The following is a 23,711-nucleotide window of genomic DNA, read 5'->3' as shown; positions in this document are numbered from 1 at the left end:
TTTAAAGGAGGATTAGCGCTAAAGAGGGGGAAGGGCCGTCGTAATTGCCATCATTTTGCACAATAGCTCATCACCCAAGAGCATCAACAGATCCAGACATCAAAGAGCAGGGAGCTGCAGTTGGGCAAGGGCACCGGGGAGATGGAGAGTTGAGGGATGGACTCTGAAAAGGAGGAGAGAAGGGAGCCTGAAGGAGGCGAGCGGATTTGTTTGCAGCCGGGACTCAAGGTGGCGCTGTGACTGACGCCGTGACCAGTCAAAGAGTTCCAACCAGATGATATTAATCAGATATCGAAGAACTCGAGCAAGATCTTTGCTTTTTTTTTTTTTTTTTTAATGCCTCGTCTCTGTTCTGGTGGATTTTCATTGTTGCTTTGGCGTTTGGCATCAGACCAAGCTGGCAGTTTCCTGCAGTGAAACCAGCATAATCCCCACACATCAGTATTTCAACGCCCCGCTTCCGTCTTTCCTTACTGATCTCAATGGATCCCACTGCCCTAGTTTTACATGAAAAATAAAAAATAAAGTATAAAGATAAAATATTCAACCAAATCGAGGCGTTTCCTTTAAATATGTAAAAAAAAAAAAACATTCAAAAACAAAAACAAAAAACAACTCCTGTCAGTACGGCTTCATTTGTTTATGAACGGTCATCGAGCATAATGTTGGTGTGATATTGAACCTATGAAGCATCTAAACCCAAAACTCAGTTGTCGATATGAATCGCATGACTTCAGCTTTAGCTCCCGCTATAGCGTCAGAGGGAGTAAATGTTAACCCTTGGCGCTGTACATAATTAATGATATCATGATGTAATTAGAACAACATAAGGAATTAGAACCTTGTCACTTCCGCGATTTACCGCAACAGCCTAATTAGCCGCGATCACACGTCTCCCCCCCCGGTGGAGCAGAGAGGGGGGGTGGGGGGCTGGGCTGGGGTCGCCAACCTTCTCAGAGCAGACTAAGGATGCACAGAGGATTGTGTGTGTGTGTGTGTGTGTGTGTGTGTGTGTGTGTGTGTGTGTGTGTGTGTGTGTGTGTGTGTCCTGTACAGTCTGGCAGACAGAGCTGTAATAGCATTAGCCCATAGCTTGCCGGGCTGCCTGCTGAAATAATGTGTTTAATTAAGAGCTGGAATGACCACCGTCTCGCTCTTTAGAAACACTCTGCTGTAAAATGCAGTGACTCCACTCGCTGCCTAGCGTGCTCAAGGTGACCTTCACATTCACACATTGAAGACTGGTTTCCCAACGGGGGAGTGGTCGGCGCCTGCAAAGTGATTTTTACTTTTGAGTTAACTCCAAAAAGACAGAAGGTTGAATGTGTAGAGAGTGGAAAGCCCTCTGTGACAATTTACAGCTGCAATATATTAACATGAAATGTAATTAATTCACTTAGCAATCGAAACGATAGTTTATTGATTCTATCATTGTTACTGGGCAAAATTCATACATCAAGAAAATATCTTTTTGTTGCTTATTTCATAAAAATTTAAGCAGAAAATTCTTTTGTTGAAAAAGAAATCAAGTAATCAAAATTCAAAATGTTAATTACTACTATTTATTTTTGCCATTTACTATTGTTAAGTAATTCGAAACTACATTTTTCACCGCAGTTCCCGTGACTTAAACATACATTAATATCTGAAAGTAACTGAAGCAATGGACCATTACGTACATAACATGAACATAAATTACCAAATCATTAGTAGTGAGATTAAATGTTCAAGAGTTTTAGTTGACATTTGTGCACAAACAGTCTAGGCAAGCACAAAGTTTTAATTCAACGTTGTGAGTAATTAGAATTACAATTGTAAATAGAAGATATATATATATATATGTATATGAGAGACAAATTATGAATGTTTGGGTGTGGAAACTTTAAACAGGGAAGAATTATGTGCTTTTACCCCCCAAAAAAATATATTTGTTAAATTGTTGAAATTACATACATCGCAAAAAATATCAAGTAGTAACAACACAGTTCAAGGGGATTTTATACGTCCAAAAACGTATCGCAAGAGGAGCAGCAACACTTTGTCCCTAAGTGGAACAGCTCACCGCTGCATGTCTGCTCCCAGTCTGAGACCAGTCGCTCCCCTGCAGAGCTGTTTGGGTCCTGGCTGCTGCAGAGAGGAGAGGGGGGGTGCAGCGTTTGGCTCTTAATCTCATCACTCACACATCGCAAGGGCAAATTCACCTGCACTGGTTTGTGCACTGAAGCAGCAGCAGTCAGTCAGCTCAGCAGCAGTCAGTTTAGTCCATTTGTAAGTTGTATTATTTCGATGAAACCGCTGAAAAGGACTGAAAACCCTGCAGTACTCATGCCAGTCCTAGTGTGGCGCTGTGTGTTAACTCCCTGAGGGTGGAGGAGAAGCATGCACATAACTTTGCACGGCGTATTTTTGGAAGTAACGTAGCGTAGCACTACGAAGATGGTGAAAAGCGCACGTGAAACTTATTCATCCCAGGGTCTGTTGGGAATTTTCTCCTCTCCTTTTGGTGACCAATGGTGCCAATGGTGACCCGTTTGTACCATAATGCTCTGCAGTTTGCAACTTATTCCATTTTTAGCTCTGTTCCTTTTATTATTAGTATTTATTTTTTTTAAATATACATTTAGTGTTTTATAGCAATGCCCTTTAGCACATAACCTAAATTTCTCCACGAAGCTGAAAAACATTAAATCGACATTGGTCTTTTATTTTAGGTCATTTTCATCTTCCTGTGTGTGTGTGTGTGTGTGTGTGTGTGTGTGTGTGTGTGTGTGTGTGTGTGTGTGTGTGTGAACCTGAGTCATGAGGTAGCCCTGCATCCCCTTACGCCCACACACGCACACACACACACGCACACACACACACACACAGTTCCGCTGAGGTCATGAGGGAGTGGCGCCGACACCGTGTTGGACGACACTCACCGTGGATGATTTATTAATTGCGGTGGGCAGAAATGGAGTTGCCATGTAAGGAGGAACCCGGAGACGAGATGGAAAACAAGAAGTGAAGAAGGGATCAGGCAGACGAGTGTGAAGGAGGCGTCGGGCTGTTTATTGATGCGACGGTTAAAGGATGAGAACCTCTTTATGTATTATTAAAAAGCTGTGGTGTTGGATTATTTACAGCAACTGGAGGGGGTGGAGGGGCGAGGGGGCGGAGTGGGCGGGGCTCATATTGGCTCTCACTCTCTCTCTTTCACTCAAACACACACACACACACACATACAAACGCCCTCACGGGACAGGTCGTCAGGATCTTATGTGGTGTGTGTAGCTGAGCGTCTGAAGCTATTAGAGGCGGGGGAGGAGGGAGAGGAGGGGGCGGGGCGGAGGAAGAGGCGGGGGAGGGGCAGAAGGAGGACAGTCTGGCTGATTAAAGTTGACATGTGTTTCTCAGCCTGGACAAACTCATTAAAAGAACACGTGAAGCTGCACACAGACACACAGCCTCTCCCAGGAATGTTGTGTTGTTTTTGTTTCTCCTCAGTTTGACCTTTTTGGTCTCTCTAGCTGCGTTTCCATGGCAGTTTTTCGCAAAATAAAAGCAATATTTCTAAAATTTCGACAAAATACCATTGCGATTTGCAGGTGTTTGTTTGCTGTCAAGCATGGTGGTTATATTTTTCTCTTTGATTACTTGTAAAAAAAATATATATTTCGTCTCCTCCTCCGTCCAATCATAACGCGCCATTTCCACTGGTCAGTGAACTGGTCACATGACCCCGTACGTCACGTCTGGTGAAGTGTAAATGCGAAGAAAAAAAAAAAAAAAAGTCTTTCCATGACACTTTTGTGATATTCCTCTATATGGATACGTATGAAAAACCACCTCATGAGAGCATCAAAACCTTTCAGCCGTATTGGAGAGGTTTTTCCAAGTTTAGCTGTTTCCATCACCAGTTTTTTATTGCCATATTTAAGTTTTGTGCAATTCTAGGGGTGATGGAAACACAGCTAAGCGACTCTACCAGAGCCGTGGAAGAATTCAGAGTGACCTCCCCACCTGCCTATATGCACGTAGACGCCAAAAGAAGTCACTTGTTCTTTGATTCTGACACACACACACACACACACACACACACACACACACACCCTGTCCCCGAAAATAACAAGTGTGTCCTACATAGAATGTTCTCCACTCCACTTTCTGCAAAGGTTCCTCTCACGTGTTCGGGTCTGGCGGGAGTTCTCACTCACTTGCATCCAACTTCTCGCTCGTGCTCCTTCTCTCTGCAGCTGTCATGGCATGTTTCCTTCAGAGTGCTAAGGAGGTATTGCTGAAGATATATCTTCTTCTTTTTTCTTTTTTTCTGGGCTGCAGCATAGCAGCACAATCACCTTTGAAAACTTAACCGAGGTAGCAGAGTTTTAACTGTTGAGCTTCCATTTAGAGGTGACCAGGAGGTGACCAGGATGGACAGGATCAGGAATGGGTGCATCAGAGGGACAGCGAGTGTTCGATGTTTTGGAGATAAAGCCAGAGAGGTCAGGTTGAGATGACCAAGAAGAAGACCTAAAATGAGATTTGTGGATATAGTGGAAAGAAGACATGAAGTTTACTTGTTCTTGGTTCTTGGCAGAAGACACGATGACCTGGACGACTGAGAGCCTTCACAGTCTGATGTTAGGGTTCGTAGGTGTGAGAGGGTTGGCGAGGGTTAGATGGAAGCAGGTGATTGGCTGTGGCACCCCCTGGAGGGAAGAGTTGAAATGAGTTGTTGGGTACAAGCACATGACGCACACTGCCACCCCCTTGAGGAGCTGCTGTGCACTGCAGTGTTTAACAGGGCTATTAAACAGACAAAAGCCTCCACTGATCCTCGTTGCCCTTCTTGTAGTGATGCAATGGCATCAACCAATTCAGCGTCCACATCCCCACTGCAGTAGTAGTAGCAGTAGTAGTAGTAGTAGTAGCAGCAGCAGTAGCAGTAGTAGTAGCAGTAGTACTAGTAATAGCAGTAGTAGCAGTAGTAGTAGCAGTAGTAGCAGTAGCAGTAGTAGTAGCAGTAGTAGCAGTAGCAGTAGTCGTAGCAGTAGTAGCAGCAGTAGTAGTAGTAGCAGTAGTAGTAGTAGTAGCAGCAGTAGTAGTAGTAGCAGTAGCAGTAGCAGTAGTAGCAGTAGCAGTAGCAGTAGCAGTAGTAGCAGTAGCAGTAGCAGTAGCAGTAGTAGTAGCAGTAGCAGTAGCAGTAGTAGTAGCAGTAGTAGCAGTAGCAGTAGTAGTAGCAGTAGTAGCAGTAGCAGTAGTCGTAGCAGTAGTAGCAGCAGTAGTAGTAGTAGCAGTAGTAGTAGTAGTAGCAGCAGTAGTAGTAGTAGCAGTAGCAGTAGCAGTAGTAGCAGTAGCAGTAGCAGTAGTAGTAGCAGTAGCAGTAGCAGTAGCAGTAGTAGTAGTAGCAGCAGTAGTAGCAGTAGTAGCAGTAGTAGTAGCAGTAGTAGTAGTAATAGCAGTAGTAGCAGTAGTAGCAGTAGTAGTAGCAGTAGTAGCAGTAGCAGTAGTAGTAGTAGCAGCAGTAGCAGTAGTAGCAGTAGTAGCAGTAGTAGTAGCAGTAGCAGTAGTAGTAGTAGCAGCAGTAGCAGTAGTAGCAGTAGTAGCAGTAGTAGTAGCAGTAGTAGTAGTAGCAGTAGTAGCAGTAGTAGTAGCAGTAGCAGTAGCAGTAGTAGTAGCAGTAGCAGTAGCAGTAGTAGTAGCAGTAGCAGTAGTAGTAGTAGCAGCAGTAGCAGTAGTAGCAGTAGTAGTAGCAGTAGTAGTAGTAATAGCAGTAGTAGCAGTAGTAGCAGTAGTAGTAGCAGTAGCAGTAGTAGTAGTAGCAGCAGTAGCAGTAGTAGCAGTAGTAGTAGCAGTAGTACTAGTAATAGCAGTAGTAGCAGTAGTAGTAGCAGTAGTAGCAGTAGCAGTAGTAGTAGCAGTAGCAGTAGCAGTAGCAGTAGTAGTAGCAGTAGCAGTAGCAGTAGCAGTAGTAGTAGCAGTAGCAGTAGTAGTAGCAATAGCAGTAGTAGTAGTAGTAGCAGTAGTAGTAGCAGTAGCAGTAGTAGCAGTAGCAGTAGCAGTAGCAGTAGTAGCAGTAGCAGTAGTAGCAGTAGTAGTAGGAGGAGGAGGCTGTGACTTGGTCTGGTGCTGCTGTGTGTGCACCAGATCTGATCAGCATGATACAGACACTATAGATCTGCATGATTTCACAATCCGAGTGATCCAGGTTGATTTCAGTAATTCTGAATCATTGAAGCAGAGTTCCCTCAGATTATGAAAACTTCATAATCTGAGTTTAATGCACACATTAAGGTTTATTAGACCAGCAGACTTCCTTTTTCTTTTTTTTCTTTTAAACATTGCTACATTTATTTTTTCAAAGCTTGAATGTTGGCTGGTACATTTGTTGAGATTGTGAAGGTTAAATGTGCGTCATGCTTTTCTTCAGTTTGTGGTTCTGATGCTGTCAGACTGCCAACACTATCAGCTGCAGCTGCACCAACAGATAACATCTGGCTCACCACACACAGTATGACCTGGCAGATCTATATGTAGCTTTTCCCTGGTGTCCCAACCACTCACATTCACACTCTCGTCTCTATCTGTCAGCGCACGCTAAATTGCTTTTAACACTCTTTTAACCCTCAACTCTCTCCATACCGCTGTCATTTTCCTGGCCTTCCTCTCTTTCTGCCTCCCTCCCTCCCTCCCTCCCTCGCTCCCTCTCTCCTGGTCCCTGGTGGTTTCTCTGGCTACAGTCTCGCCTCATTAGCACCATTTAGAAGCTGCTTTACAGTCCATTTGGCTTTTGGCTCGTCCTAGCCGCATTGACATTAAGCAGTGTTGAGCAACTGCACCCCACGGCGGACTTGACACTGCCGCGTCCATCAGGGCTCTCAGCTCAGCAGTTTCCCCAGCGTTCTTTCTTCATAATCTCCCAGTGACGAGCTGTAATCTATTCCCCCCCCCCTCCCCCGTCTTCTGCAGGAAAGTGATATAATGATCCTCAGCAGTGAGTCACAAAATGTGAACGCGATTTGGTCCAGCAGCTTCAAACACTGTCCGTGGGATTCCTGGGATTATTTTTCTGCCGTCTCATCCCTGAAATGATACATTTAGCAGGGTCTGGCTCACCAAGTCTGCGTTCCTCTGTCTCTCTCTACAGGATTAGAGCAGCATGCCGCTGGTGAAGAGGAACATAGAGCCCAGGCACCTGTGCCGGGGAGCCCTGCCTGATGGGGTGACCAGTGAGCTTGAGTGTGTTACAAACAGCACCCTGGCAGCCATCATTAAACAGCTGGGCAGTCTCAGTAAGTATACAGCGTTTATCTCTCAGATTAAGAGCAAAGAATGGCAAGAATAAGTAAGAAGCCTCACTGAATTCAAGTGGTGCAGTCTGTGAGGGTTGCAATGTGAAGGTCGACCAATCACCATCCAAGTTTTTTAAAGACCTTCCTTGTCCACACACTGGATCTTGGGAGCAGCTCAGCTGATCTTAGATTCCTTGCATTGCTTAGCAACAGTGTCATGTAATGTACGATAACTCTCTGCACTTTGCACTTTGTTTTATTGTATATATATATATTTTTTTTTTACTGTTATTGTCTTGAGCGTTTGTTTAGGTCTCATGTGTAGGATTTCATCATGTAGTTCCAATCATATTTTTCTTTTTTTTTTCTTTTTTATTGTATTGGAGCTTCCGTGCATACGTTTTTCACATGTACGTCCCTCAACACCGCCTCTGCTGAATCTGAATCTGAATCTAACTCAGCAGCTCAGCATGAACACCGCTAACCTTGCGGCTGCAGGGGTTTTCGAGAAAATGACGGCGTTCTTCTCTTGACAGTGTTGTCATGTTGTCGGGATGAGGGAGCTTTTTGTCAGGGCGAGGTCTGACCGCACAGTGTGTCTCCGTGTCCCTCCAGGCCGCCATGCAGAGGACATCTTCGGCGAGCTGTTCAACGAGGCCAACAGCTTCTACCTGAGGATGAGCAGCCTGCAGGAGCGGGTGGACCAGCTGGCCGTGAAGGTCACCCAGCTGGACTCCACGGTGGAGGAAGGTAGGGCCGGAGACGACACAACCTCAGTGTGGACGCTGTGGCATCTGGACACGTGACGTACGATGGAGGCTTTGATATGCGGAAGCACCACCCACCTGATTTTTATCTCTTTCATAACAAACGGTGTCACTGAAGTTTCCACACGCATTGACAATGAAGTCAATGTGCGGGAGAATAAAATCGAGACTTTTAAAAATAGTCCATAACCTCCAGTTTATATATATTTAAGGTCGTGTCTTAACCCTGTTTCAGGTTATGATTTTTTTTTTTTTTTTTTTTCATCAGTCAGACAACAGGTACCAGAACCACATATTAGTTTAAAAAAAACAAAAACTGTGGTGATTGGGATTTGGCTGAATACGAGACATTTAAAATGTGTTTTGTGACCTCATAATGCGGCAGAGACTTTCGAGGGAGCCAAAAGCAGCACAAGGCTCCAACTGACCTGATTAGTATCTGTTTGATTTAGATAGTGGAGCTCTGTTCCTTCAAATTCTGATGAATTATTTCATTTTCCTCACATTTTACTCTCCCTCTTCAGCTCCTATTATGTCTCATGTTTTGTGGTTTTATGTTTGAGTTGTTAGTTTTTTCTTTCCCATCGTTGTGCTTTACTGACTTTTTGATATCCCCAAAATCATTTGTGGCTCTCCTTTGTCTTCCCACCCACAGTAGTCGATCTATCTCCCTCTCTGTCTTTGATTGCTGTCTCAAGCCTCTGCTCTCCTCCTCCCTCTCCTCCCTCTCGTCTCCCTCGCTCCTTGCCGAGTGGGCATCGTCATTCTGCAGCACGGCAGGCCCAGACAGAGCATCACACAGAGCAGATGGGAATAAAAAGGACAAACTCAGCACTCCTACGCCTCCCACTCCCCCCCCCCCCCCCCCGCCTGCCCCGATCACACTCTTTCATCTCCTCTCTTTCCTCCCTCCATCCATCCATCCGTCCATCCATCTCCATGCCTCTTCCTCCCACGCATAAACAAATTTTGTCCATTAAATTCACACCACGCACTCACGCCATCGTCTGTTCCCTTGTCTTCTCCCTCCAGTCTCAGTCAGATCTTGTCAGTCTTCCATCCCTCCATCCCTCCCTCTGTTTCACCCTTCACATGCCTTCATCCTGTCACTTCTCTCCCGTCCTAAAGCTTGTGAGAAGAAGCGACACAACAGTAACTAACTGTATAAAACATCAGACTTATTCAAACGTGCAGTAGCGTTGCACCGTCGAACTGCGTTCCACACATTCAGGCGGTTACGCGGTCCCCCTCCAATAAACGTACTTAAGGCGTCCATTCGCAAGGCCAGCCCCTTTGGGGGCCCCTCCCCCTTTTCAAAAGCCTCTACTGCAGATCCCTTTAGCTACAATAAGATTAAACCTCCCACACCATTCCGATGAATGTGAGCGCTTGAGTCGGAGCGTGCGGCTCCCTTCAGAAGAGACATTTGCAGTATTTAAGATGTGTACAGTATTCATGTATTAATATGCACAGTTGAATGCTGAAAAGAGGGTGTTTAGATGTAAAGACGGTGTGTGTGTGCGTGTGCGTGCGTGTGTGTGTGTGTGTGTGTGTCTACCAGTGTGTATGTAAAGTAGGTGGAGGTCTCTTTGAAGATGTGTCTGAATAAAAGTTGCATTAGCTGCTAGTTTAGTGGATTATTCATCTGGCTGCAGGGACGGAGGCTTAGGAAGGAATGATCAAACAACAGGCAGACCGGAGGCTGCTTTGACTGCAGAGCGCGCGCGCGCGCGCACACACACACACACACACACACGGATGCAGGCCCTCGCACGTGTGTAGATCAAACGTCCCGTGGTTTTTGTTTTTTCTTTCTGTCTGTAAAGGTCTCTGCTGATGCCAGCACACCGTTGCATTGAGTTCCTCCTCCACTGGTGTAAATCACTGGTGGGAACATATGTCACACTGACATGGTTTAACCCCTGTGTGCTGCCAGCCAGGCTGATGTACACTAAACCTGCATGCGCTCGGTGCACGCGTGTGAAGCCATCTGCCAGATCCTGCCTGGATGCCCCTGCAGTACTGTTGTGTTCAGGCTCCTCTGGGGTGAAGGGATTGACACACATACTGTACATGCAGCCTTTCTCTCGCTCGCTCTCTCACTCTCTCTTTTATTTTTTCACACTAGCGCCGTCCGTCTCACTCACACACACACACACACACACACTGGCCATTAATTCATAAATAAAAGCATATACTTGCAGTACAATAAATATTTGTATAATTTGTAATTTTGTTTTCCTAAATCTGTATACATATATATATATATATATATATATATATATATATATATATATATATATATATACAGTATATAAATAATTTCTTTATTTTTTTTGCCGTCTTTGCACCGGCATATTTCTAAGGAAGCCTGGTTGCCTGATAACTCGTTTTATAATTAGGGTTGACAACTAACGTCTTCACATAAACCAACAAAGAAGAAGATGATGATCTTGTTAACTTATTATTTAATTTTTTTTCCTATAAACAAAAGTCAAATTTGTTCCTTTAAAAATAGAAATAACAAATCTAAGAATGAGCCTGACTCTCAGATAATCCTGCATGTAAAACCTTCATCTCTAAATTGATTTTTGGCGATATGTCAATTAGATTCATGAAGATGAGATCATTCCCTCCTCAAATCCCAGCCTCCCCTATCAGAGTAGAGTGCAGAGGCCAGCGCCACACATGCTGGATTTAAGCACTCAGCCGAGTTAAAACCGCTGTTTTTGAAGGATTACGCTGTCCGGATGTGCTGCCACTAATTCAGTTTTGCTTTTTTTTTTTTGTGCCACCGTAATTATCGAGCTGTTTACTGTACTCTCGCCTTTCTTCTGTGTGTTTTTTTTTTTTTTTTTTTAGTCTCCCTGCAGGACATTAACATGAGGAAGGCCTTTAAGAGCAGTACCATCCAGGACCAGCAGGTGGTGTCAAGGACCTCCGTCCCCAACCCTGTGGTGGAGATGTACCACCGCTGCGACAAACCACCTCCGCTCAATATTCTCAGCCCCTACAGGTCAGTAGTGATGGAAACAACAAGAGCACGAGTTCCAGCCACAGGCTCCAGATCCAGAACAGCACTCATGAGCTTTTTCATTTATATTTTGACTATTTGAAATATGGGCCTACTGATTTAAGCTCATTCATCTTCTGGTGTCATTTTTTAAAGTTTTGAAAAAAAAAAACTGTTTCCAAACTGACATTCCAACTCTTTGGTGAGCCTCTGCAGTCGTTGCCTGCACATCGAAGTGCAGAGACAGAACAGATCAGCTTGAATTTCCTAATCTGCTCTTTAAAAAGGGGGCAGATCTGTCAGTTTTTTCACTTCAGTTTCAGTTTTTCTTTGGTTATTTTTGATCAAAACAGCAACAGTGGCATAGCGTCCACCCTGAGACTGGAGGAACCTTGGTTGATCTCCATGTGGGACCAAAAATGTGGCTTCAAGGGGCCACAGAATGAGGAGGAAAGATGGATTAAAGTGACTTTAAGTGAGCCGTGGTTGTTGGTGTCAGACAGGCTGGTCTGAATATTTCACAAACAACTCATCTACACAACCATCTCCAGGATTCACAGAGAACGGTCCCCAAAAGAATAAAGAGACAGTTTAGCAGGTCTTGAGTAACCTCGCAGCAACGTCACAAGTCCTTGATTCCTTCCCAATCGCAGCATTTTCATCTCTTCTCATTATTTATTTATTTATTTATTTATTCTTGCCAATTGTCACTCAATTGAATCTCTGCAGGGACGACAAGAAAGACGCACTGAAGTTCTACACCGACCCCTCGTACTTCTTCAACCTGTGGAAGGAGAAGATGCTGCAGGCCACCGAGGACAAGCGCAAGGAGAAGAGGCGCCAGAAGGTACATGGCTGCTGTGTGTGTGTGTGTGTGTGTGTGTGTGTGTGTGTGTGCGTGTGTGTGTGTGCGTGTGCGTGTGTGCGTGTGTATGTGCGTGTGTGTATGTGCGCGCGTGCGTCCGACTGAACATTAAAAAAGGCCTTCACTGCTTTAATTTGCTAATCAGATTTTTTCCCCCATTGCTCGGATTATTTATCGTCTCTTCTTAATGCTGTTTCAGTTTAATTTTACGCATTATTTTCTTAATGTTCTCACCATGTAGCTTTGCTTTGCTGTATAATTGCTCATTAATACGGCAGCAGTCGGGCCGGCTCCCGTAGAGATGGATAATTGGAGAAGGAAAATGTGTCTTTAAATAGGCAACAGTATGAGATGTTAGTGGCACCCGTGATTTAAAATGACCCCAAATTTCCAATTATCAAAGTAACTTTACCTCACTTCATATAGAGATTTACAGCAGTCACAAGCATGTTTGCTTTTACAGTGATTCTAGTCAAATTAATTTGGATGGGTGGATGGAGGATGAGAATACATTCAGCCATGTGGATAAACCCGCCACTCTCACCTTCTCAACCTCAGCGGTTGCTGCTCAGTTTGACAGGTTTGTGTTTTCTGGCAAATTCAAAGAGTTCCAAGAATAAAGCCCAGTCCAATCAGGTAACGGCTGAACGACCGCTGCTGTATTCGTACGCTGCTACTTTGCTATTATTTCTGTTAAATATGTCATGCGCATTGTTTGGTCCTGCCCGCGACCTTGGAATCTTAAAGGAATTGAACAAAGCGTTGTTCGTGGAAGAGAAGGGAAACCACAACACGGTGAACAGAGACCAGAACATTCTCCTCAAGCCCTCCTCTACACCTTCCTCCCTGCTCTCCTCTTCCTCCTGCTGCTCCTGCTAGTCTTTGGCCTCACCAGCAGTACCGGGACCCACGGTGGCCTTCCTCCTCCCCCCCACCTCCCCCTCATCCTCCTGCCAGCTCTAATGCACCAGCTTGTCTCTCTCCCATGTTTCCATAGGGCTGTCCGGCCCACCCTGACAGGCCCCACTCCAGACAGGCCCCACCCAGGAGCCCCCTGTCCATCTCTGTAAGACAAACCCGCCCCCCAACCCTTAAACTGCCCCCCCCCCCCTCCTAATCCTCCTCGTCCCCACTTGACCCCCGCACACCCCACTGCCACTGAACACACACCTAGCCAGCGAGCAGCTGAGGTAAGAGCTGAAGACGCCCAGGGAAGGAGAAGCAGACCAGACAAACACAGTCAGGACACAGCCACACACACACACTCACACACACACACACACACACACACACACACACACACACACACACGTCCGTCCCTTCTGTTCTTTCTCAGTGTGTGTTTGTGTGTGTGTGGCATCACGTTGGCTGGCCGACCTCACTTTGCTCCAACACCTCCTTTATTTTTTCTCTTTTTTCTCTTTGGTTTTGTTGCCGTCTTGTGTTTCCTCGTTGTTTGTTGGCTTCATTGCAAGTCGTCCACTGGGGCTTTGGTGTGTTTTTAACATTGTGCATAGAGAGGGTTGGCGCCCCCCGGTGTCGGGGGCGGGCTGGTGGCGTGGTCCCGTCTTCTCTCTTTGCCTCAGCTACCCAGGAGCCCAGGATGTTAATAGCAAATGCATTTTCTCTCCTCTCCTCTCCTCTCCTCTCCTCTCCTCTCCTCTCCTCTCCTCTGCCTTCTCTGTTTGTGTTGCAGGAGCAGCAGAAGCAGGTTGAAGATCCCAGCAGGGAGGTGAAGAAGGTCAGGAGGCGTTTAAACCGTTCCTTCACCAAATTCAGTTGTTTTTTTTTGTTTCAACAAATCAACACGGAAGCGAAAAAACACATTTTGTTACATTACCTTTCTTACACTTCTGAATGTACCACAAAGAAGAGAGTGTTGCAACACAATGTACAACAACATTTTTAAAACTGCCATTCAGTTGGTGCATAAATAGAATATTTGAAATGAATAAAATAAAGCAATGGAAATAGAAATATAACAAAGTAGTAGAGGCAGGTAGATTAAAGCACAGACACAACCACTAGAACACCTACAGTGCACGTTTTCCCTTTGCAGCAGCCTTGGTTGAACTCGAGCAAAGAAATTGAGATGAAACGGGCAACGTTAAGCCAGCCACCTTCACGAATCAACTTCTATGAGCGCAATTGAAGAACAGAGTCCGGTTGCCAGGAGTCCAAATCATCTCGTGCAAGTCTCTCAAAGCGATCAGCCAAATTAAAACCCTCCAGCGCCCACCGACGGTGCTCTCCACCGTGCGTCTAGGACGCAGTAACTGAGGGTGACTGTATAGCGCGTTCCTCTGACGGCGACCATTTCAGCAGGCGCTGCTCTCCTTAAACTCGACATCTTCACCTGCATTATTTATCAGCTCGGGGCGTCCGATTTGTACGGCGAGCGCCTAACAAAGTCTCCGTCACGTTCTCCACCACGTGGCCGAGGGTTTTTAAAAGGAAGACTTTACCCCTCAAAGGTGCGGAAGGCCCGTAACCGACGGCAGGAGTGGAACGTCCTGGCCTACGACAAAGAGTTCCGACCCGACGCCAGGCTCACGCCTTCCCCTTACCACGGCGTGTCATCCGAAGGCTCCCTCTCCCCTGATAGCAGGTTCGCACTCACACGCATTCAGCACGCACACAAAACACATGGGGCCATGGTTGGGTTTGGGTCTTTGCTCTTCTCCTCATTTTTTTTGGGAGACTTATAAATATTGCTGGGCTGCTATAAATCTATAAATAGCATGTAGTATACATGTGCTGTCACATAACCGGCCTAAAAATAGCGTTACATAAGCACGTCAAGTCCCGCAGTTGCACGCAGATGAGCACATTCCTTAAAACTATTGGGCAGTTTGAAGCCCTGTGTCGCCCTCTGTTGGACAGACAGAGAAGAGCAGATGAGACTGTGAGGGAGCCACTTTCAAAGATGACCTGATCCAATTTGGCAGGAGTCAGCTGGATTTTCTCACTTGCCGAAATGTTCCCCAAATAAATGTCATTTGTTCACTTCTTTTTATATCAGTAGAATTGGATAGATGGATGGATAGATGGATAGATAGATAGATGGATCGATGGATAGATGGATAGATGGATAGATGGATGGATAGATGGATCGATGGATAGATGGATAGATGGATAGATATATGGATAGATGAATGGATAGATGGATAGATGAATGGATAGATGGATAGATGAATGGGTAGATGGATAAATGGATGGATAGATGGGTAGATGGGTAGATGGACAGATGGATAAATGGATAGATAGATGAATGGATAGATAGATAGATAGATAGATCGATGGGGAATTTGAGTTTACTTCGGCCTTAGCAGATCTCTAGATAATATACAAACTGAACTGATAATGAAGAACTTTGACATTCACTTCAGATGAGCGTAGATTTTTGTTTTTATTGCCTTTAACTTCAAGTTCCCTCCCAACAGGTCAATGGCCTCTGACTCGTACCCAGCCAGCCCCAGCCACCCCCCCAACCAGGCTCCGGGCACCACCCACCCCAGTGACCTCCACGGCAGGGAACACCTCAGCGCTGCAGCCCAGACTCAGTCACTGGACCGGGGCCTCAGGCCGGCCAACCAGCCTGCGGGAGGCTCGGCGCCGGCAGGACGCCATGTGGCTTCGCTGGGCAGGACCCCATCAGGACACGGGGGGCAAGGTGGAGGAGACCCCATGGTCAATGGACCCAGGCAGCAGTCGGTTAAGGAGTACCGAGCCGGCCACAGGTAAGAACAAGAAGAAGAAGAAGCAGAAGAAGAGGAAGCCTTTATTGAGCCCACATTGGGGAAATCTGCATAATTACTGCAGCAATATAATAGAAAAGAATGGAGATTATATTTGATTAAGAAATAAAGTAAAATATTTATAGACTAAGAAGGAACGAAAAAGATATTCACATTATATTGACGACAAGTAGCTCACGTGAGGTTGACGTCTCTTCCATCTGTTCTGCAAATAACGTGCGAGCAACCAGCTTCAATAATTCAGTGGTTGTGTTCAGTGATCATCAGACACAACAGTCACAATACAGCAGCTTTAACTTCCTGCCAAAACGGGGCGTATATCAGGGCCCTTTGTGACATCACAATGTGATGGTTGAACTTTTGTCATTTCCAGGGAGGTTCGGTGACAGAACAGAGACACGTGTTGTTGTCAGTGAATTTTGCACAATGTGGGATATCAAACATATCATACGCTCGACTTCAACAAAGTGGCTCGTAGTTCTGCACTGAGCAAATGTAAAAAATTTGAACCTACTTGAGGATTTTAAGAATGAACAATCATTTGTTTGGCACAAAGAATACTCTGCAAGTCAATGTCAAAACTTTAGGCTCACAAAAGTCATGTTAAATTGTTATTTTTACTAGATAGCGTTAAATTCCCTCCATGAAAAGCAAAAAAGGAGAAATGTGTTTTAATTGTTATTATTATTATTATTGATGATGATGATGATGATGACAATAATACATCATTTAAAGAGTGTTTTACATCAAATAAGAGCATTAAAAAAAATCATTGAAAAAGCATTGAAAATGAAAACCACCTCAGTCAAGGCACAAATCAGATCAAAAATGATGCCAAGGGCCAAAGAAAAAGTTACCAAGGCAAGAAATAATAACTGTAGCAACAGACTTGAATTATTTCATGATTGCTTTCATACGCTATGAAGGTGCATACAAAGTAATTTTCTTCCTCTCCTTCTCTCCTACCCCCTCTAGTGGCCAGCCCTCCACCATCCCAGAGTACTACATCCCTCCGGCCCCTCCCCCTCCCCCGCCCACCATCCCCTCGGCTCAAACGGCCTTCGACGCCGCCGCAGCGCCGCCCTCCGCCGTCCCCCCGACCTCCTCCGCCCTGTCCCGTCCCTACTCCCCGTCCCCTCCGCCACCGCCGGCCAACTACGTGCCCTCCCCGGCTCACCCGCCGTCCGGTGCGCCCCCTGCTGCCCCGCCGCCGCCACCACCCGGAGCCCCGCTGGGCCTGCAGGCTCACCCATCGCCGCCGCCGCTGCACGCCGGGCAGCAGGCGGTGGACGCGGCGGCGCCCGCGTCCAGGAAGTCCACCATGATAGGCATGATCCCGATGAGCGACGCCCGCTCCGATCTGCTGGCCGCCATCCGTAGAGGTGAGTGAGCCACTTCCTCTTTGAAGTCAGAAATACGCTGTTTCTAGAGGTGCACACCACTGTTGAAAAGCTTGGGGTCCATTGAACTCCATTATAACCCCTTTGATGAAGAAGATGAGAGAATTCCTAGTGTGAACACACTGAAAGGTTGTTTTAAAGAGCCTAAAATATAAACCATCATGCTAAGTGTGATAATAATGCAAAACTTTGTTTTAGAAGAAGTGTTTACATCATTAAGCAATTATAAAACATCCAACTTCTGTAATGATGGCAGCATATTGCACACTTGATAATATTCATACTCCATTAGACAGTCAAAGCAACAAGTATCAAATCCATCCCATAATGTCTTTAGAACATCCTGACTGATTTTCCCGCACCGGTAATGTTCTTAGAGCGTTCCAGTAGACTCTTTCATGAAGCTGCTTATAATGGAGTTCAATGCAGAAATGAGTCAGTGAGCCCAAGCTGTTGAACACTAGTGGACCTACCTGCATCAGTATATTATTGGGTTTTATGGTGTAAGATAATTGTGCTTTTCTAACATCAGAACTTGTTGTTCCGATGCTACCATGCAATGCCAAGTGGATGCATTAGAAAACTTGTATTTTGAAGTTTGTCACTATTAGTGTTGTCAAAAATATAGATACATCGATATTTTTTCGATACTGAAAATTAAACGAAACGATATGATCGATATATTGGAACTACATTGAGGAAAAACGAAAAGAAACTTCCGTGGGACTTCAGCCCGGTCCCCGCCCCCCCTCCCTGGCCCTCGAAGCTCCCGCCATGGCTAGTATTGAAAATCGTATTGAAAATCAATACTTTCCCATATATCGTATCGAAGTCTGAAATCCAGTATCGTGACAACACTGCTCACTATGCACGTGGGTCAAAACAAGGAAACTGGACCAACTCTCCGAACCCCCTCCGCCCCCCCCCCCCAGGTATCCAGCTGAGGAAGGTGCAGGAGCAGAGGGAGCAGGAGGCCAAGAGGGAGCCGGTGGGCAACGACGTGGCCACCATCCTGTCGCGGCGCATCGCCGTGGAGTACAGCGAGTCCGACGACGACTCGGAGCTCGACGAGAACGAGTGGTCCGACTGAGGCTCGCCGCAGAAGTGGGAGAGTGGAGGACTGGGGTTGATGGTGAGGAGGGAAACATGGGACAAGGTCGTCTTAAAAAGAAAAATCCTAACAGTTTCAATGTTCGTTATTGAGGAGAAGAAAAAAAAAAACATTGAAGAAATATTCCCACATACATCTGAACACGTATGTCCACGCTGGTTGCAGCCTCACGAGACACGCGGCACATCAGCAACAGGTTGATGTTACTCCTGAGGCTCGAGTGCACGACCGCATGGGGAGTCTCACACCTTGTGCGCATAATTAACACACTACGCATTAACGCCACATCAACAGCCCGGCGGCTCATTCCACACTGCGACCGCTCGGCTGAGAGAAACGGAGCGCCGTCTAATAAAATAACATAATAAGAAATTGTATTTATAACGCACTTTATATTTTAATAAGGAAATCTCAAAGTGCTACAAAAGTAATCGGAATGAATTCAAAACAGTTAACAAGAATAAAGCAATTACCAAGTTAAAATGCAGTCATCACAGAAAACACAAGAAAAAAATTACAGATTAAAAGATTTTTTTAAAAGGTAACTTCTCCTCCCTCCCTGCGTCTGTGAGCTGCTGTGATGAGCAATATCCCCCGCTGAGTGAGTGAGTAGAGGAGCTACTGTGTTTACAAAACACATGGTATAGCACAAGAGAAGCTAATCATAGTGCAGTCCCTATTTTGTCTGCCAAATGTCATAAAGAATTTATGAGAAAACACGTCAGGGAAGGAAAACTACGCTCTTCACTCCACCTGGCTGGGACGTGCCCGTGAAGCGAAACACGCGCACTCTCCCTCGGAAGCTGAACTGCCCTTTAAGAGTTTGGCTCAACGTGACGCAAAAGGACCAGCAATCACAAATAAGTTTGAAACATCCGGTGGCACTTAAAAAGGACGAAACAAAATACATAAAAATATGTATTTTATAAAAAGAAATGTTGGGCTGCTTTACATTAAACATCTCATATCACTTTTTTAGCTTTAAAATGGAATCTCAGTCTAACTTTAAAAAAATAATAATAATAATTGCTAATTGTTAAATTAAGTTGAGATGCAAAAAAAAAACATGTGGCACTTTGTACACATCAACTTCATCCATCAAGGGTTTAGTTCATTGAAATGTTTTTATAAGTGGCCTGTTGTCTGAAGACCCAATGTGTGACATTCAGGGATCTATCGACATAAATAGAATTACATAAAAATAAACCACTGCTGTGTTTTCATTCACTCGTCATATGCATCATATCTGCATAAGGAGGAATTAGGCACCAAAAACTCTGACCCCTTTTATGAAGAAAAAAACGGAACCACAAAAAAGATGGGTAGATTTATTTTTTGTGGGTTCCATGGTTCACATGTTGGATAAGAAATGTTAAATTGTGTTTAAAAACAAAACAAAACAAAACAAAAGCAGCATTCACAATATGCTGGTTCTCTGTTTCCAGGTCAAACCCCCTGTAAGACAGTGTACTATTTGAGTTGATACTTTTATCTCTGTAATAAAAAAGTAACTTACTCTCTTACATAGCAATCTAATAGATGAAACTGTGAGGAATGGCAGCACCCACCTGCTGTCCTTGGTAAGCCGGGACTCTTTCCTGTCGTCATCACACACAGCCTCCATTTCACAGCATCGACAAACTAGAGCAAACTAACACAATTATTTCAAAAGTTTTATCTTTTTTTTTTTGTTTTACTGGTCATGAAGCCAGCCAGTGACTGACTGTGTGCTGTGGCGTTGGTCTTCTATAGCCGCTTTCTCACTCAACTCGGAGCTCACGCTTGCCACCTGGGGTCAAAGGTTACGCTCACTTCTCCGGCACGACCTCGGTCACTCTCAGACAGTCGTGTCTGCTGTGTGTAACCCTTCTACAGTATATTATCTTGTTTTTTTCCGTGAGTTTGGCTAATCATTGGTAAGCGCTGATTGGACTGTAGTGTTTTTATTACGTGTTTCTCCTCTATTCTTTTTTTTCTAAGACGTGCTGCAGTGAGATGTCCACTTGACTTTATTTGAGGTTTTTCAAGGCAAAGGCTTGAGGTGCCCAGTAAATCAGCTTCTTGGGGGTTTATTCTCTTGTTCTTTTGACAATGTACAGCTGTTTTTAGTTGAACTTTGAGCCGAGACATCAACTACATATCCCACCAGAAAGAGCATTTGCTGCGGGTTTTAAAGGTCCCACGTCGTCCCTCTATTTCCAGTGGAACAGCCCTTCATAAATCGCCGTGAAAAAAAAACAGAAACTTCCAATACAGTTCTTGTTCCTCTTTATAAAAAGCAGGACAAGCAAAAGAACTAAAGGATGGACATTTCTCTTTCATGGGGAGTTTCCTGACAGGCTGACGACACATTGTATGAAAACATTCATAAAGTGAGTTTGCCATAATAATATTGGACTTTTAGGCTTCCAAAAGCAAGCATCAGTTGAATTTTCTGTCTGGATGATTAATTGTCAGAGGAACTTTGTAGACCCGACAAACCAAACTACTGCTGTTCACTGTTTCAGATAAAATGCTGACGATAAAACACCAGACAAAGTTGCTTCTTGTTAGTGTGTTCTTATATTCTCATTGGTTTTTATAAGGTCAAAACAACCTGAGAGCGCTTAGACTCCTTTTATTGACCTTTGCTTCTGTTTGTACCATTGGCTGGCTGCATATAAAGCTTCAGTTTCAATTCAGAGTCCAACGCAGAAGTCCTAAAACCAGAAGCTCAAGACGCCTCTGACGGCTAGACCAGATTCTCTAGGCTTCAGAATGGGTGGACCAATGGGTGACCCCCATGACCCTGCCCATCTTTGTATACAGTCAGTGGCTTTTAGCAGATTTGCCTGCTACACATTTAGTTCACAATTGACCAGATAGATTTTATTTGAATGCGTAGTCGAGGCGTGTTGAACTCATGAAACATAAACGGGAGCTGCAGATTCATCAAGTTGAATAGTAAAATTATTGTCTATGGCAGAAATTCATCTACTGAGCTGTTCACTGGGCAAAACATGCTCCATGGAGCGACACTGTTTAGACTGCATAGTGATGATGAACGAGACGTGGCTCAAACAAAGTTCTTTTTGCTGTATATAGGTACCACATAAGCTAACTCTGTTAAGAACCCTAATCAGTGCTGGATTAAAGACTGGATACTGGATGGGTGGGTCGTTAACAGGATCTCAGTTGTTCTCCCTTTTAATTGTTTGGTGTCGAGTGTCAGGAACCTGCATTTGTGGACAGTTGCTGTTAAATGCAGCCAATGACGTCCAACAGCAAGAGCAGATCTGTGCAATCCCTCTGGGACGGTTGTAATAACTAGGAAAAAAACAATGGCAAGCATTGCATACACACTATATTCAGTCTGAAGACTTTCGGCTTAATCTTCGTATCCAAGCATTTCGTCGCGTTCCGAATTCTGTGACTGCTACAACTGATATGCCTGTCAAGATTTCAAAACGAGAACTGTATTGAGTCATCAGGATCTGAAAATACTTATAGTGTGAGGCGAGGCACCAAATGCCGTTTTTAATTACTGAAACGTATCTTGTGTGTCTATGGCTACTTGTAGAAATACTTCATTATGTGTTGAAAATGTTGGAAACAAATCCTGTTGTACAGACCTTTTGGAAAGTTGCCCTGTTGGGGTCCACACATTTTGGCTGACACAAACATAGACAATGGAACAAAATAATCCTGTGTATTGCACACTAAAACCAACTGTAAGCAAGTATGCATGTGACTATTGACAATAAATGGTGAAAAAAAAAATTGAGTCTACATCTTTATTTGCATTTCATCATTTAGTTTCTAGAATTTACATTTTCAACTGTGGCATTTTTTTTATTTTTTTTTTCCAACCGAGAAACCGAGAGAACCAACCCAGAGAGTTTTTCTTTGCGTAAAACAACTCACTAAGTCGCTTGGCTGTGGTCATCAAGCACTCACAGTTTAAAGTCGCTGCTAGAGTGACAAATCTGATGGGATACGAACGATCATCCATTGTCACTTGAAACCCTTGGTGGCGTCTGTCAGCAGCAGTGACATAAATCCAGCGTTCTGCGACTCACCCACCGGTGTCAACGTGGATCGTTCCAGCGCTGTGCTGCTCCGGGCCTCACTGAGGCAGAGGAGGAGGAGGAGGAGGAGGAGGAGGAGGAGGAGGAGGAACCAGTGGGGGCAGCTTCAGAGCGTTGGAGTCATTTTAGGGCACAGATGGCGACGCAGCAGTGAGGCGGGCGCACATAGGAGAGCTCAGCGGACAAAAACGCAGGACGCTTGGAAAATATCTCTCACCCGACGTCAGAGAGGTGAAAGGGAGGATGTTTTTTTCCACATTTTTCTCATTTGTCACATTTCAGTCTGCTCCTAGTTCTGGTAGGCAACCCTTAAGGTGGGCTCGCTGGACCACAAGGCACTCTTCATTGATCTGGTTACGTGTGAGGACAATCTGAACTCCTGAGGATGAATCAGATCACAACGGAGTTGGACGTCAGCCAGCGACACGGCATCGCATGAGTCACTGCGGGCTATGTAGGTCACTCTTTGAAGGTTACCTGCAGTGACTAAGACATAATTGTAAAGACATGCGAGGATGTCTGAGTGAATCACACACACTAATCACCGCTCACAAAGTTAGTGAAGTTTCAGCTTTGTAAAGAAATCTCAGAACGGAGTGTGAACTTAATTTGACCTTCTCCAAACTTTTGGGTGCACGTGTCCAACTGCTCAAAGATTTAGTGCTGGTTGCATAACGTGATTTTCTAGAACAACGTGACGGCACTCTATGAGTGTCTGATCCTTGAATGAGGACCACAAGATTCCCTGGCTCAATGACAATTTACGTCTAAACACTGTTCACAATTTGACATCATGTCACCAGGATTACAAAAAGGTCACTTTGTAAGGGTCTCCCTCTCATCTCGGACTCTGTGGCATTTTTACTGGGTCTGGTCTCGGTCTCAGACTGGACGGGCATTTTTGATCCAGACCATTCAAGACTCAGCCAACACTGTAATGACACGATAATAACGGAAAAGAATCCAGCTGCTGCCGTTTTACGCTCTGTTGGGGACACCCAGAGTGACACCCTGCCCCCTTATTCCTAGTTCATTTATTTTTTTAATTTTATGAGGCAAAGTTGTTGGTGTTTTTTTTTGGGTTTTTTTGAAAATGGTTCAAAATAGATGGCAAAGCAACAAAATCCATCCATCCATCCCATCCATTTTCCATACCCGCTTAGTCCCGAGCTCAGGCTCACGGGGGTCTGCTGGAGCCTCTCCCAGCTGTCATAGGGCGAAGGCAGGGTGACACTCTGGACAAGTGGCCAGTTCATCGCAGGGCCACATAGAGACAAACAAACCATTCACACTCACATACACACCTATGGACAATTTAGAGTGTTCAGTTGACCTCACATGCATGTTTTTGGAGTGTGGGAGGAAGCCGGAGAACCCGGAGAGAACCCACGCAGACACAGGGAGAAGCAACAAAATGTTCAAGGAAATTATTAAAAGATACTTTGCTGAAAAGAGA

At 44.9% G+C, this 23,711-nt stretch overlaps 1 protein-coding gene across 2 annotated transcripts; it reads left to right on the top strand.

The window, feature by feature from the left end:
• Positions 1-7,132: 7,132 nt before the first annotated feature.
• Positions 7,133-19,032, top strand: LOC142889340 (actin-binding protein WASF3). 2 transcript variants are annotated; one of them, XM_076028008.1, is made up of 10 exons: positions 7,133-7,274; positions 7,890-8,024; positions 10,904-11,057; positions 11,784-11,901; positions 12,917-12,985; positions 13,616-13,660; positions 14,394-14,527; positions 15,363-15,659; positions 16,653-17,059; positions 18,010-19,032. In XM_076028008.1, exons 1-10 carry the CDS (start codon positions 7,142-7,144, stop codon positions 18,165-18,167), a joined length of 1,650 nt encoding a protein of 549 aa, XP_075884123.1. In that variant the 5' UTR covers positions 7,133-7,141; the 3' UTR covers positions 18,168-19,032. The 2 variants fall into 2 exon arrangements, with proteins under 2 accessions (XP_075884123.1, XP_075884124.1); XM_076028009.1 differs by lacking the exon at positions 12,917-12,985.
• The last annotated feature ends 4,679 nt before the right edge of the window (positions 19,033-23,711 follow it).

This window comes from Nelusetta ayraudi, unplaced genomic scaffold (assembly GCF_046127955.1).
Source record: "Nelusetta ayraudi isolate G7.1 ecotype Tasmania unplaced genomic scaffold, CSIRO-AGI_Nayr_v1 ptg000022l, whole genome shotgun sequence".
In the NCBI taxonomy this organism is placed as follows: Eukaryota; Metazoa; Chordata; class Actinopteri; order Tetraodontiformes; family Monacanthidae; genus Nelusetta; species Nelusetta ayraudi.
Note: the sequence above shows the minus strand (reverse complement) of the source record. Positions and strands in the feature narration are given on the sequence as shown.

Coding starts and splice junctions, on each gene's coding strand:
- LOC142889340 (XM_076028008.1), top strand. CDS start 7,142: ATGCCGCTGGTGAAGAGGAACATAGAGCCCAGGCACCTGTGCCGGGGA. Junction 7,275..7,889: donor TAAACAGCTGGGCAGTCTCA/GTAAGTATACAG, acceptor GTGTCCCTCCAG/GCCGCCATGCAGAGGACATC. Junction 13,661..14,393: donor CCAGCAGGGAGGTGAAGAAG/GTCAGGAGGCGT, acceptor TACCCCTCAAAG/GTGCGGAAGGCCCGTAACCG.